At 41.5% G+C, this 12,407-nt stretch overlaps 2 protein-coding genes across 8 annotated transcripts in view; one reads left to right on the forward strand and one right to left on the reverse strand.

Moving 5' to 3' along the window:
- Positions 1 to 8,856, forward strand: LOC115163472 (zona pellucida-like domain-containing protein 1). 6 transcript variants are annotated; one of them, XR_003869743.1, is made up of 12 exons: positions 1 to 86; positions 3,310 to 3,830; positions 4,032 to 4,258; positions 4,388 to 4,572; positions 4,725 to 4,797; positions 4,908 to 5,005; positions 5,176 to 5,256; positions 5,401 to 5,572; positions 5,922 to 6,046; positions 6,216 to 6,236; positions 6,365 to 6,590; positions 7,619 to 8,856. XR_003869743.1 is itself a non-coding variant. In XM_029715370.1 (12 exons), exons 2-12 carry the CDS (start codon positions 3,361 to 3,363, stop codon positions 6,399 to 6,401), a joined length of 1,146 nt encoding a protein of 381 aa, XP_029571230.1. In that variant the 5' UTR covers positions 1 to 86; positions 3,310 to 3,360; the 3' UTR covers positions 6,402 to 8,856. The 6 variants fall into 6 exon arrangements, 5 of the variants coding, with proteins under 5 accessions (XP_029571230.1, XP_029571227.1, XP_029571229.1 ...); XM_029715370.1 differs by having other exon boundaries at positions 3,310 to 3,374; positions 3,718 to 3,830; positions 6,365 to 8,856; XM_029715371.1 differs by lacking the exon at positions 1 to 86 and adding an exon at positions 2,250 to 2,643 and having other exon boundaries at positions 3,310 to 3,374; positions 3,718 to 3,830; positions 6,365 to 8,856.
- The window catches only part of LOC115163471 (uncharacterized), a 19,926-nt gene continuing 16,248 nt past the window's right edge, over positions 8,730 to 12,407 (reverse strand). For both annotated transcript variants that reach the window (XM_029715366.1, XM_029715365.1), the window contains 6 exons: positions 10,870 to 10,972; positions 10,588 to 10,749; positions 10,099 to 10,177; positions 9,793 to 9,901; positions 9,349 to 9,554; positions 8,730 to 9,230 (listed from right to left, as the gene is read on the reverse strand). In XM_029715366.1, coding sequence (XP_029571226.1) covers positions 9,082 to 9,230; positions 9,349 to 9,554; positions 9,793 to 9,901; positions 10,099 to 10,177; positions 10,588 to 10,749; positions 10,870 to 10,972 — 808 coding nt within the window. In that variant the 3' untranslated portion in view covers positions 8,730 to 9,081. The remainder of the gene's footprint in view (positions 9,231 to 9,348; positions 9,555 to 9,792; positions 9,902 to 10,098; positions 10,178 to 10,587; positions 10,750 to 10,869; positions 10,973 to 12,407) is intronic.

Consider the following 12,407-nt stretch of genomic DNA (forward strand, 5'->3'; position numbering starts at 1 on the left):
GGAGCAAAGTACAGAGAGATCCTTGATGAAAACCTGCTGCAGAGTGCTCAGGACCTCAGACTGCAGCGAATACTCACATAAAGAAGGTATTTCATTTTATTTTTAATTTTTTTATAAATTAGCAAACATTTCTAAAAACCTGTTTACGCTTTGTCATTATGTGGTATTGTGTGTAGATTGTTGAGGATTTTTTTTATTTAATCCATTTTAGAATAAGGCTGTAATGTAAAAAAAATGTGGAATAATTCAAGGGTTCTGAATACTTTCCAAAGGCACTGTATATAACACAGGAAAATCATGTTTTTGACTGCTCTGGGCCATTAGAACATTTCTAGCCTGTCTATCTATGGGTAACAGGGTTGACGTATTTGTATTTATTATGGATCTCCATTAGCTGCTTCCAAGTCAGCAGCTACTCTTCCTGGGGTCCAGCTAAATTAAGGCAGTTATATACAATTAAAAACGTTATATTACATTTCACTACAGATGTCACAACACATTAAGTGTGTGCTCTCAGGCCACTACTCTACTACTACATATCTACAACACAAAATCCATGTGTACGTGTGTATATTATCATGTGTGTGTACGCATGTGTCAGTGCCTGTGTGTATGACTCTTCACAGTTCCCGCTGTTCCATAAGGTGTATGTTTATCTGTTTTTTTATTTGATTTTACTGTTTGCAGTTACTTAATGTGGAATAGAGTTCCATGTAGTCATGGCTCTATGTAGTACTGTGCACCTCCCATCGACTCCTCTGGACTTGGGGACTGTGAAGAGACCTCTGGTGGCATGTCTTGTGGGGTATGGATGGGTGTCTGAGTTGTGTGCTAGTAGTTTAAACAGACAGGTCGGTGCATTCAGCATATCAATCTCTCCTCTACTTTGAGCCAGGAAAGATTGACATGCATATTATTAATGTTAGCGCTCCGTGTACATTTAAGGGCCAGCCATTTAAGGGCTGCCCTGTTACGGTCCAATTCTCATGTTCCTAAGTCCCTATTTGTGGCACCTGGCCACACGACTGGACAGTATTCCAGGTGTGTCAAAGCTAGAGACAAATACGTAAGACCTGCCTTGTTGATGGTGCTGTTAAGAAAGCAGACAGACCTCTCCCCATCTTACCTACTGTTGCATCAATATGTTTTCACATTGACAGTTTACAATCCAGGGTTACTTCAAGCAGTTTAGTCTCCTCAACTTGCTTAATTTCCACAATATTCATTACAATATTTATTTGAGGTTTAGTGAATGATTTTTCCCAAATACAATGCTTTTAGTTGTATAAATATTCAGGACTAACTTATTTATTGGAAGTTATGCTTGACCTGCTCAGATTTCCATCACAAAACACAAAAAAATTACCCAAAATAATCAAACCAGCTCACCTGCTTTTACACTATGATTTGACACTAACAAGGTTTCCATCCAACCTTTCTATGCGAGTCAAGTTGCATAAAAATGTAATGACATGCCTGATGGAAACACGAAATGTTTTGGTAATCTGTCCAAATGTTGACAAAACCAAATATGCTAGACGAGGTGGGATTTTTTTGTGTCTGTGAAATGCTTTTATGTGCAAACATTGATATTGAAGTAAAGTTGGAGTCACGCGATGACATGTTGTGTGGTCCTCCCACTACGACTCATCGGGAAAGCCTACAGCAGTTGTTTGTGCTTGGATGAAATTGAACAGGTGAACTAGAGTACACGAGATGAGAGCAGAGAACACGTTCTTGCTTTGTCTCCTCTCCTGCCATCTGCTTGTATCAAATGTATACGTCCTTGCTCCCATGGGAGGTGTGAAGTATAGCTTACTGGCACAGGGGAGCTACAGCTCACAGTACAGTAGCCTAGGCATTGTTGTACTGTGGGAGAGATTCGTTCCTTGATAAAGGACAGCTCAGCAGAAACCCTGACATAACCCTGTGAGTCAGATGGGGGAACGAGACACAGAGAGAGAAAGAGACTCACTCTGTGAAAGAAGGTTGGGATTTAGCTAAAGAGATTGCCTCACTGAACAATTGCTGCCAATTGGCCTTTGTGTCTGGACTGGAACAGGTTGTTAGAGAAAGAAGACATAGTGCTAAGCATATCTGCAGGGAAGAGTTCCATTATCAGAAAAATAATGAAAGATACATGATGGTGGCAGTCCTACATATGTGTTGTTGTTTATGGTTCTTATGTAATGGTAAAAGCATCTCTAGGCCCACAGTAAACAACACCAATGGTGTGCCTTGGAGAAAAATAGATGTTTAGACAGCAATTGTGAGCTCAAAACTGGCATTTATCATTGGATACCACTAGAGTAATTTAACATGAGTTTTTATTGGGCAGTACTAATACAGGCTATTGTAGTGCTGTCTCTGGAGGATCCAGGAAACTCCCTTTCATGTTGGGGTGCTACACAAAATACCCTGGCTCTCTCTTCAATAGGTGTGTCTTTTATTCCTGAACAGGGAGAGAATTGAAAGATTTTCTACATCCAATTAGATGCATGGCTGAGGCGCCTAACCGCCAAACCTGACACATTACGAAAGCCATGCTGTATCAAATAATGACACGTTTATCACCATACAAAAACAATGGCAACAGAATATCTGACGACATCACTTTGTTCACCCTCCGTCTGCTGATCCCAGGTATCAAGAGCATAATTATAGTAATCATTGTAGAGTGTCGAATGTACTTAATATATACTTGAATTGAATGTGCTTATTACATTATGTCTGAGACTATTCATTATGTAGTCCTTACATAACACCATTAATGGCTATTCACACCTTTAAGATAACACCTTCCATCCCACCTACCTTCACGTCTCCCTATCCCATGGACAGTATGTGCTTGGTGTGGACTTGATTGTAACTCAACTGAAACAGGTGGACAATTACTTGAATTATGTCATGAAGTTGTTCCTCGAGCACTGAGCTCATCCTGTGGCAGTCTATCTCAGATGCACAACTCTGTTGATGTACATTGGCTATAATCAACACAAAATCATACAATTACTGTCAGAGGATATGTAATGAAATTGTCTTACTTTAAAGTGCATCTGTGTCCTTCATTTCACCCCATGTTGATAAATCACGTTTAGTCTTACATTCTAAAGCAACATTGTAGGTATGTCTACTGACAGAGATCATTGCTAAAATATGAAAAATGTATAAAAATACTTGATAATTGAAGTATATAGCAATGTTGAAAATACAACAACATGCAGTACTGAGATGTTTCTGAACATCCATATCTCATGTTACTATGTCTTTTGTATGGGATATTCACTCTCACGCCCCTCTGCTCCTCAGGAGGCCAGTATAAATATAGGGAGCTGGAGACAGAGATAAAGACAAAGTAAGATGAACACGTACAGGTGAGTCTTTGACAACATCTTTTTTTAGCCATTTCACTGGAATGTCATCAACCAGAATACATATTTGCTTATTTTCTTAATAATAGATGCATACCAAATGTGTGCTTTAATTAGTGCACAAATGTAAGAAGTGTGCTTGTCTTTAATCTATCAATGCAAGATTATTCCGTATAATCTATAATTTCCTGTTTATTTGTGATTTTGTAATTGGCTAGCCTTTTCAACAGGGGATTGTGAGTTTATGGACAAAGTCATATCGATGTGTGATGTTTTTTCAGATAATGGCCTCAGAAGAGGTTGGTGAATGCCTTGGTCCTCATTGTGGTGTGTCTTGTACTTGCAGACTGAGAACAATGTGGCTGCCCCTGCTTGTGTGCCAGCTTTGCCTGATTCTGCGGAGTGAGGCCCAGACACCCAGCACTTTTTGCAACATGCACTCAACATTCAGACCACCAGGTTAGTGAATACACTGCTCAGCTGGTACAAGTACTTCCATCCCCTCTTATTTCAACAGAGGTTAGGGTTGTAATAAAACAACATTTTCACACACATCAACGTCACCAAAATGTCAGGTAATTACTATTATAGTACTATTGTACCACATTGTGTGATATTCCTTTGTCTTATCTAATGGTTCATATCTCTGGTCTTTCCCAGTGAACTCGGACGTCACAGTGACCTGTGGTACTGAGGTTATGGAGTTGAGTATCTTGTTATGCCCAGTCTACTTTGGTGGATACAACGAAACCCTGATGGCCCTCAACGCACAGTTCATCCTCCCCGAGTGCCATGGAATACCTGACTGGAACATTGACCCTCCAATCCTGAAATTCAATCTGTCAATAACTGCTGATGCTGTGGCTGTCTGCTCCAACACATTCAGGGTAAATCAATTACAGGAATGTATTTACCTGCTTGGTTAATTATGGTGAGAGAAAATTAGTATTTGATTCTTCATGTTGCCACCTATTATTCTAAGCTGGGTGTTTTGAATCTCTTTGTCTTGGCTCCAGATAACCAATGAAGTTGGGACTGGGTTATTTTCTGACTTCTCAAATGTCCAGTTTGTTAATATATCTGGCACCATCAACTCACTGGATCCCAGTGCATCTATTGTCACCAACCGCCGGCAGATCATCTACATGTTCTCCTGTCGCTACCCTCTGCAGTATCTGGTCAACAACAGTAAAGTCACAGTGTGAGTACTTCAATTCATCACCTACTCTACTGTAACTCCCAGTATAATTCTGCATAATTTTGTCTAATGACTCAAACAGCCTGTTCATTATTGAGTGTAAACCATGTACAGTATGTGTCACTGAATCATTCCCTCCCCTTGATTGTCCACAGATCAGGTGTGAGTCTTGCAGTGAGGGACAATGACGGCAGCTTTGTCAGTACACTGAGCATGTGGCTCTACAGTGTAAGTGTCTACCTTCAGCACATTACTGCCAGAAGTACACAGTGCACTTCTATAGGATATGAAGCAATTGTGTTGTGCTTATAATAGACTGGTGTTATGCTGTGAAACAGGACACTGACTACACTAAGCAACTCATTGTCCCAGAGAATGGAATAAATCTGAAGACCAGAATCTTTGTGGGGGTGAAAGCCACCAGTCTAACAGAGAGGTAAGACTATAGACTTTGTCTTGTCAACTGTAACTCAGTGAAAGCCTTTTGTAAAGTACCGTACTGCAAAATGTACAATTTCTCACAAATAAAAAACTAATATAATTAAGGAAAAAAAATGCTGTAGCTATACTGCATTCTAGAATCTGTCCCTCTTTTCCTCTCTAAAGGTTCCACGTTCTGCTTGACCGATGCTATGCAACAACAAGTCCAGTTCCCAACAACAGCACCTACTATGACCTCTTTGTTGGGTGAGTCAGTATTTTTCACCCAGTTTAATTTCTAGAGATTTGTGATAGCTCTAACTGAAACTGAAGTATTTTTGGTTTCTGGTCACGCCTAATTTGTGTGTGTGTACAGTATGTGTATGACTCATATCTCTTATCTCATCAAAGGTGTACACGTGATCAAAAAACCAGGGTCGAGTTGAACGGAGCGTCTCAGAATGCACACTTCTCCTTTGAGGCCTTCCGTTTCATTGAACACAAGAACATAACCGTCTCCACTTTCTACCTGCACTGTGTCACCCGACTCTGTGAGGTGTCCTCCTGCTCGTCCTTACTGCCCGTAAGTATCAACAATTAGAAAATAACACACAGGTCACTGCCTTCACTCAGAGAAACAAAACTAAACATTTTACAATAGTACACAGTGGCGGTCACAATCACATTCACAGTATTGCCCTTGCTCTCTCTCGACATCCGGTTTGTCTACAACAGCGTTCAAAGGTTCCAGCTTAACACCTGTTGCCTAGAGTCTGGGTTTCCCAGACTATATTGCCCTCTGTTCTGAAGAACCCTAATTTCTGAGACAACCCTATGATATTCCAAGCGTATCCAACTGAATAGATAAATGTTTCAAACCAATAGGAAATGAAAAATGACTTCCTGTCTGAACTCTGCATGTTTGATCCCAGAACTGTTCAGGTTCCTCCAGGAGAAAGAGAGAAGCCCAGGGAGTGTTGGCCAATGATCAGGCCACAATCTCCTACGGACCCATCAAGACCAAAGTGGACGACGGTGCGACCATACTGTACCAGTGGTGTGATATGATAGCAGACATTAATGATATATCAGACATGAATTAATGACACTTGATGAGAGTGAAATTGATTAGTTATCTCATTGCTTATACAGAATGAGTAATTAAATGTATTGTAATGTAAGTCACTTCATTCTTGACCATCTTATTCTGTTTCCATCTCCTACAGGTCTTCCAACAGCTTCATAATGTAAGAAATTCTACCAAGCTGCCCATGATAATCACAGTCATCAAAGCCTATGCCTTTCAATAAAATAAAGAAATGCACCCATTGGCTACAGTATGTTGATATATCCCTACTTTCTGCCCCTCCAACAGTCTCATTCCAGTCCCAGAGAAGCGCAATGGGCCATGAGGCTGTCAGTACTGCGGTGCTGGTTGTGATTTGTCTCTCCATGGCCCTGTTCATTGGTCTCTTCCTGAGGAGGAGAAGGTTATCCATCCTCCAATGAGATTTGGTCTAGGACCAGGGAAACACTCAGTGGGGTACTTTACATCCCCAGAGCACGTAGACAGCTGTTATGAAGACACGATACAGTGGCAGGTAAAATGAGCAAAGGAGGGTTAGTTCTCAATTCATGAGTAAAGGATGGTTAGTTCTCAATTCATGAGTAAAGGATGGTTAGTTCTCAATTCATGAGTAAAGGATGGTTAGTTCTCAATTCATGAGTAAAGGATGGTTAGTTCTCAGTTCATGAGTAAAGGATGGTTAGTTCTCAATTCATAAGTAAAGGATGGTTAGTTCTCAATTCATGAGTAAAGGATGGTTAGTTCTCAGTTCATGAGTAAAGGATGGTTAGTTCTCAATTCATGAGTAAAGGATGGTTAGTTCTCAATTCGTGAGTAAAGGATGGTTCATTTTCAATTAATAAGTAAAGGATGGTTAGTTCTCAATTCATGAGTAAAGGATGGTTAGTTCTCAATTCATGAGTAAAGGATGGTTAGTTCTCAATTCGTGAGTAAAGGATGGTTCATTTTCAATTAATAAGTAAAGGATGGTTAGTTCTCAATTCATGAGTAAAGGATGGTTAGTTCTCAGTTCATGAGTAAAGGATGGTTAGTTCTCAGTTCATGAGTAAAGGATGGTTAGTTCTCAGTTCATGAGTAAAGGATGGTTAGTTCTCAGTTCATGAGTAAAGGATGGTTAGTTCTCAGTTCATAAGTAAAGGATAGTTAGTTCTTAGTTCATAAGTAAATTATGGTTAGTTCTCAGTTCATGATTAAAGGATGGTTAGTTACAATGTTATACACGTTAGTGAGAAAGTATTAAGCAACATTTCATGCATAATGTTGCAGAAACATAGCATTTTTGTTTATGTATACTCAGCAGCCTAAATACAATATTAGTTGAGTCAAGGAACATGTGGAAAGTCTAAAAAAAACTAAACCAGACACATAGCTACAGTACCGTTTTGGTAACAGATTGCTTTGGTAACAATCTGTTTGGTAACAGATTGAAGAACTAGCAGTCTAACTTCTCACATCCATCAGTAGTCTAAAACACACTTTTGGTTTTATATGTACAGACATGTTTGGATTCTCTTTGTTTGTGTGTACCTGGTTGACTGCCAGGGCTTGTCTTGGCTAGACTCCTGCTGGCTGTGGTCTGCCAAGAAATGGATAAAGATGTGGAAGAGACAAATGAACCTTCAAACCCACAAGAGAAAAAGCAGCTAATGGACTTTTTGGGCACAAAAAAAGGCAAGGTCATCAAAACATTATCCAAAAAGAGTTAATATATTATCCCGTAGGTGGCAAACATGTAAAGCAATTCAAAATGTAGCAGGGGGTGGCATACACTAATGTACGAAGATTGTACTGTGTTGCACTGTACAGTATTGCACTGTGGGAAACTTCTAGATAAGGACATGCAAATAGCTCTAGGGCTCTGCCACTAACAGTTTCATGCACTACTTATATTTACCCCTGACTCATCGGTTGCATCCCAAATGGCACCCTATTCTGTTTTTAGTGCACTACTTTTGTCAGGGCTCTGGTAATGCACTATATAGGGAATAGGATGCCATTTGGTACACTGTTGATCTTTCTCTCCACTGCCCTGGCTCAGGTGTACCTGTTCCTTGTACACTCTGGGAGCCAGACATGAGGCTGAGGTCCTTTGAGATGGTGAAGACGGACTGTCAGCTGCACTGCAGTGACACGCTGGCCCAGCTCTGTACCTCCCTCTGCTTCTCCACAACCATGGAGTTCATGAGCAATCAGCTCTGTCTCACTGACCACTTCTGTAATCACCGGGGAACGAGATTATAATTAACATACATTTTATATATATATAGGTAATGAAACCAAAAATATAGCTTTTTTTTATGTCTACCAAAAAAATCCCATTCCAGAATGTTACCAACAGTTTGAAAATAATGAAAATCAGTCACAGGTTCCCAAACCCACCATTTCCTGACCATGTATGGTAAAATGATAGTGCCTGCTGTTTGTGTGTCTGTCCACCAGGTGGGGATGGTTATCCGGAGCGCTCAGTGCTTTCTGCCCAAAGTGATCTGGCACACCAAGTACAAAGTCACATGTGAGGGCCATTTATACAGGCAGTGATGTTTGAAGAGATGGGTACAGAGTAGACTGTACATCAACATCACACACAGACAGACCACGGATCTACTAAAACTCTTCACTTCTTCTGGACACTAATCAAAACTCTGAATACTCATCATTGCACATTCTTTAATTGTGGTTAATGTTAGGATGTACATTCATGTCATGGAAAATTGTCATATCAAATATAAATAATGGAGTGAGTAAACTTGTTGTGATTGAGAATTAAACACAGAAAATAAGTGTGTTTTGGCTATTAATAATAATATTTGGGTTGTATGATTATCATTAATATAACATTTGATCAACTTGTTCAGCAGATTTTTAGAAAAGCTTCTTCATTCCTATATATTTCAATATAAAATGTCTTTGATTATTCTAGATTACACATCACATGTACAGTATATAACATAAAACGCAACAACGTTATTTGAACTGTGGCAGGTTGAAGACTTTCTCTGTCGTTCTCATTTCAGCACAGTCTTTGCTGTGGTCAGCATTCTTAGTGGCAGTACATCCTCCACCCATTCATTTGGAGAGGTCATCATTCGTTCCCATAGAGCTACCTCGTCAGCATTCGAGTCCATCCAATTCACCAACGCCCCATAACTTCTGCCTGTAGGGAGAGATGGAGAGAACCTAGGCTTAGCCAATGAAGTCAATTGAATAAAATGAATGTACCTGTGTTTCTGTGGAGAAATCAAGAATATAATAGTCCAATAGTCCATTAGTACCTGTGCCAGGCCCCAGTCTTAGACCCCCTAGGAGGTTACTGGCCAGCTTGTCACGGTCCCACACAGTCAGCTCCACGCAGGCCTCCTTCAGGTCCTCCTGTCTGAAGCCGTCGTACACCAGGGTGTGGTTAAACACCGGCTCCACCGTCCTCCTCAGCACCCGCGTTTTCTGTCGACTCTTTCTGCTCGTGTCCGGGAGCACGAAGCTACAGAGGAGTCAGGCAGTCTCACAAGTCAGGCAATTGTTTCAGAAATATTACATATACCTTCAACTATCACGAGCAAAGTAAATGTGAAAGGCTGGAAATTGAGGCTAAGGGGATATGTCTTATGATAGGCCTCCACATTTTCTGTTCTCCCCAGATGCTGTAGTTGTCCTTGATCATATTGAGCAATTCATACATTTCAAATGTTGATAGTATTTATGGCATGTGTTGTACGTACCACTTGACATATGGGTTGATGGTGGCCCCTCTGATGAGGGGAAGGTTCTTGCAGTCTTTCACCCAAATATGAACCTCACCTTTGTTAGAGGGGGGATCCTTTCCTGGGCCTAGTGGTTATAATCAAGCATGATTCAGTGAACTTGTGTACACTGTATCTTTCTGTTGCACAAAAGTCATATTTGAATGTATGGTAACTAGTTACCGAAAGCAACACATTTTCTTGATAAAATATACCTTTTCTATTTAATAAATTGCTTATAGACACTGGCGATGGTTAAGACATGTGAGGCGTGCAGACTCTTACTGTGGGAGACTTGAGGCAGGAAGCGTATGGCCAGTTTCATCTCCCCTCTGTCATCTGATGGCTGCAGACTGGAGGTGGGCTGAGGAGGCCAGGGGGAGACCGCCAGCACAGAGGTTACAATGAGAACACCCCAATTTACTAAATAGCACCACCACCTTACTGGACACACTCCAAACTACACTCACACCTCCACAACCCACTGTGTATAGCTTGTCATGTCACACAATTTTATTTTATTTTATTTAACCTTTATTTAACTAGGCAAGTCAGTTAAGAACAAATTATTATTTACAATGACGCCTACAATGCTAACATGCACAGCATGTCATGTCACACAATATACGTATAGCATGTCATGTCACACAATGCTAACAGGCACAGCCATTTAAATAAATAGCAAAAGCATAGAGATGGATTTCAGTCTTGGATGAATTTTTGGTACAGTACTGAGACCATTACACAGACAAAGCAGGTGTGATGTTGTCTCACCCTGGATTTCAGAGCTAAGTAGTTCATCTGGGTGTGGTCAAAGTCCCATTTGGACAGGTCCACATCCACCTCACCCAGAAAACTGTTCCTGCCAAAGGTGTCGTGGTGCCAGACGGAGAGAATGAGTGTCTGAGTTCGGAGGTGCTCCATACGAAGCCGATACTGATAAAGGAACAGGAAATACTTTTTGTTAAAAGCACTTTATGTCAGACCTGATGTACATGTAATGATACATTTCCCTATTCAACTTCAATTATATAGAGTTTTTAGAAACTCTCTTACTCTGAGGAGCTCGTTGAAAATGGGGTTGAGAGTCTTCTTCTTCACAGACGTTTTCCTCTTCCCTATATTGGCTTTGTCAGGTACCAGGTAACTTTTAACATACCTACAACAAGAAACACAAGAATCATACACACAAAGTACCATGTATTTCAGCAGTGTCCAATCAATCATGGAGTAGTAAATAAGAAAGCAAGGCTATATAAACTCAGCAAAAAAATAAACGTCCTCTCACTGTCAACTGAGTTGATTTTCAGCAAACTTAACATGTGTAAATATTTGTATGACCATAACAAGATTCAACAACTGAGACATAAACTGAACAAGTTCCACAGACATGTGACTAACAGAAATGGAAAAATGTGTCCCTGAACAAAGGGGGGGTCAAAATCAAAAGTAACAGTCAGTATCTGGTGTGGCCACCAGCTGCATTAAGTACTGCAGTGCATCTCCTCCTAACGGACTGCACCAGATTTGCCAGTTCTTGCTGTGAGATGTTACCCCACTCTTCCACCAAGGCACCTGCAAGTACCCGGACATTTCTGGGGGGAATGGCCCTAGTCCTCACCCTCCGATCCAACAGGTCCCAGACGTGCTCAATGGGATTGAGATCCGGGCTCTTCGCTGGCCATGGCAGAACACATTCCTGTCTTGCAGGAAATCACGCACAGAATGAGCAGTATGGCTGGTGGCATTGTCATGATGGAGGGTAATGTCAGGATGAGCCTGCAGGAAGGGTACCACATGAGGGAGGAGGATGTCTTCCCTGTAATGCACAGCATTGAGATTGCCTGCAATGACAACAAGCTCAGTCCGATGATGCTGTGACACACCGCCCCAGACCATGACAGAGCCTCCACCTACAAAATCGATCCCGCTCCAGAGTACAGGCCTCTGTGTAACGCTCATTCCTTCGACGATAAACGCAAATCCGACCATCACCCCTGGTGAGACAAAACCATGACTCGTCAGTGAAGAGCACTTTTTGCCAGTCCTGTCTGGTCCAGCGATGGTGGGTTTGTGCCCATAGGTGACGTTGTTGCCGGTAATGTCTGGTGAGGACCTACCTTACAACAGGCCTACAAGCCCTCAGTCCAGCCTCTCTCAGCCTATTGCGGACAGTCTGAGCACTGACGGAGGGATTGTGCGTTCCTGGTGTAACTCGGGCAGTTGTTGTTGCCATCCTGTACCTGTTCCACAGGTATGATGTTCGGATGTACCAATCCAATCCAAAGTAGGTGTTGTTACACGTGGTCTGCCACTGTGAGGACGATCAGCTGTCCGTCTTGTCTCCCTGTAGCTCTGTCTTAGGCGTCTCACAGTACGGACATTGCAATTTATTGCCCTGGCCACATTTGCAGACCTCATGCCTCCTTGCAGCATGCCTAAGGCATGTTCACGCAGATGAGCAGGGACCCTGGGCATCTTTCTTTTGGTGTTTTTCAGTAGAAAGTCCTCTTTAGTGTCCTAAGTTTTCATAACTGTGACCTTAATTACCTACCGTCTGTAAGCTGTTAGTGTCTTAACGACCGTTCCACGGG

The sequence above is a fragment of the Salmo trutta genome, chromosome 26, assembly GCF_901001165.1.
Source record: "Salmo trutta chromosome 26, fSalTru1.1, whole genome shotgun sequence".
NCBI lineage: Eukaryota > Metazoa > Chordata > Actinopteri > Salmoniformes > Salmonidae > Salmo > Salmo trutta.

What these genes read in the sequence shown, in the direction of transcription:
- LOC115163472 (XM_029715367.1), top strand. Translation starts at nt 3,641, where the DNA reads ATGTTTTTTCAGATAATGGCCTCAGAAGAGGTTGGTGAATGCCTTGGT. An exon ending in AACAACAGTAAAGTCACAGT is followed by an intron (nt 4,573 to 4,724) that starts GTGAGTACTTCA and finishes GATTGTCCACAG; the next exon opens with ATCAGGTGTGAGTCTTGCAG. An exon ending in TGAGCATGTGGCTCTACAGT is followed by an intron (nt 4,798 to 4,907) that starts GTAAGTGTCTAC and finishes GCTGTGAAACAG; the next exon opens with GACACTGACTACACTAAGCA.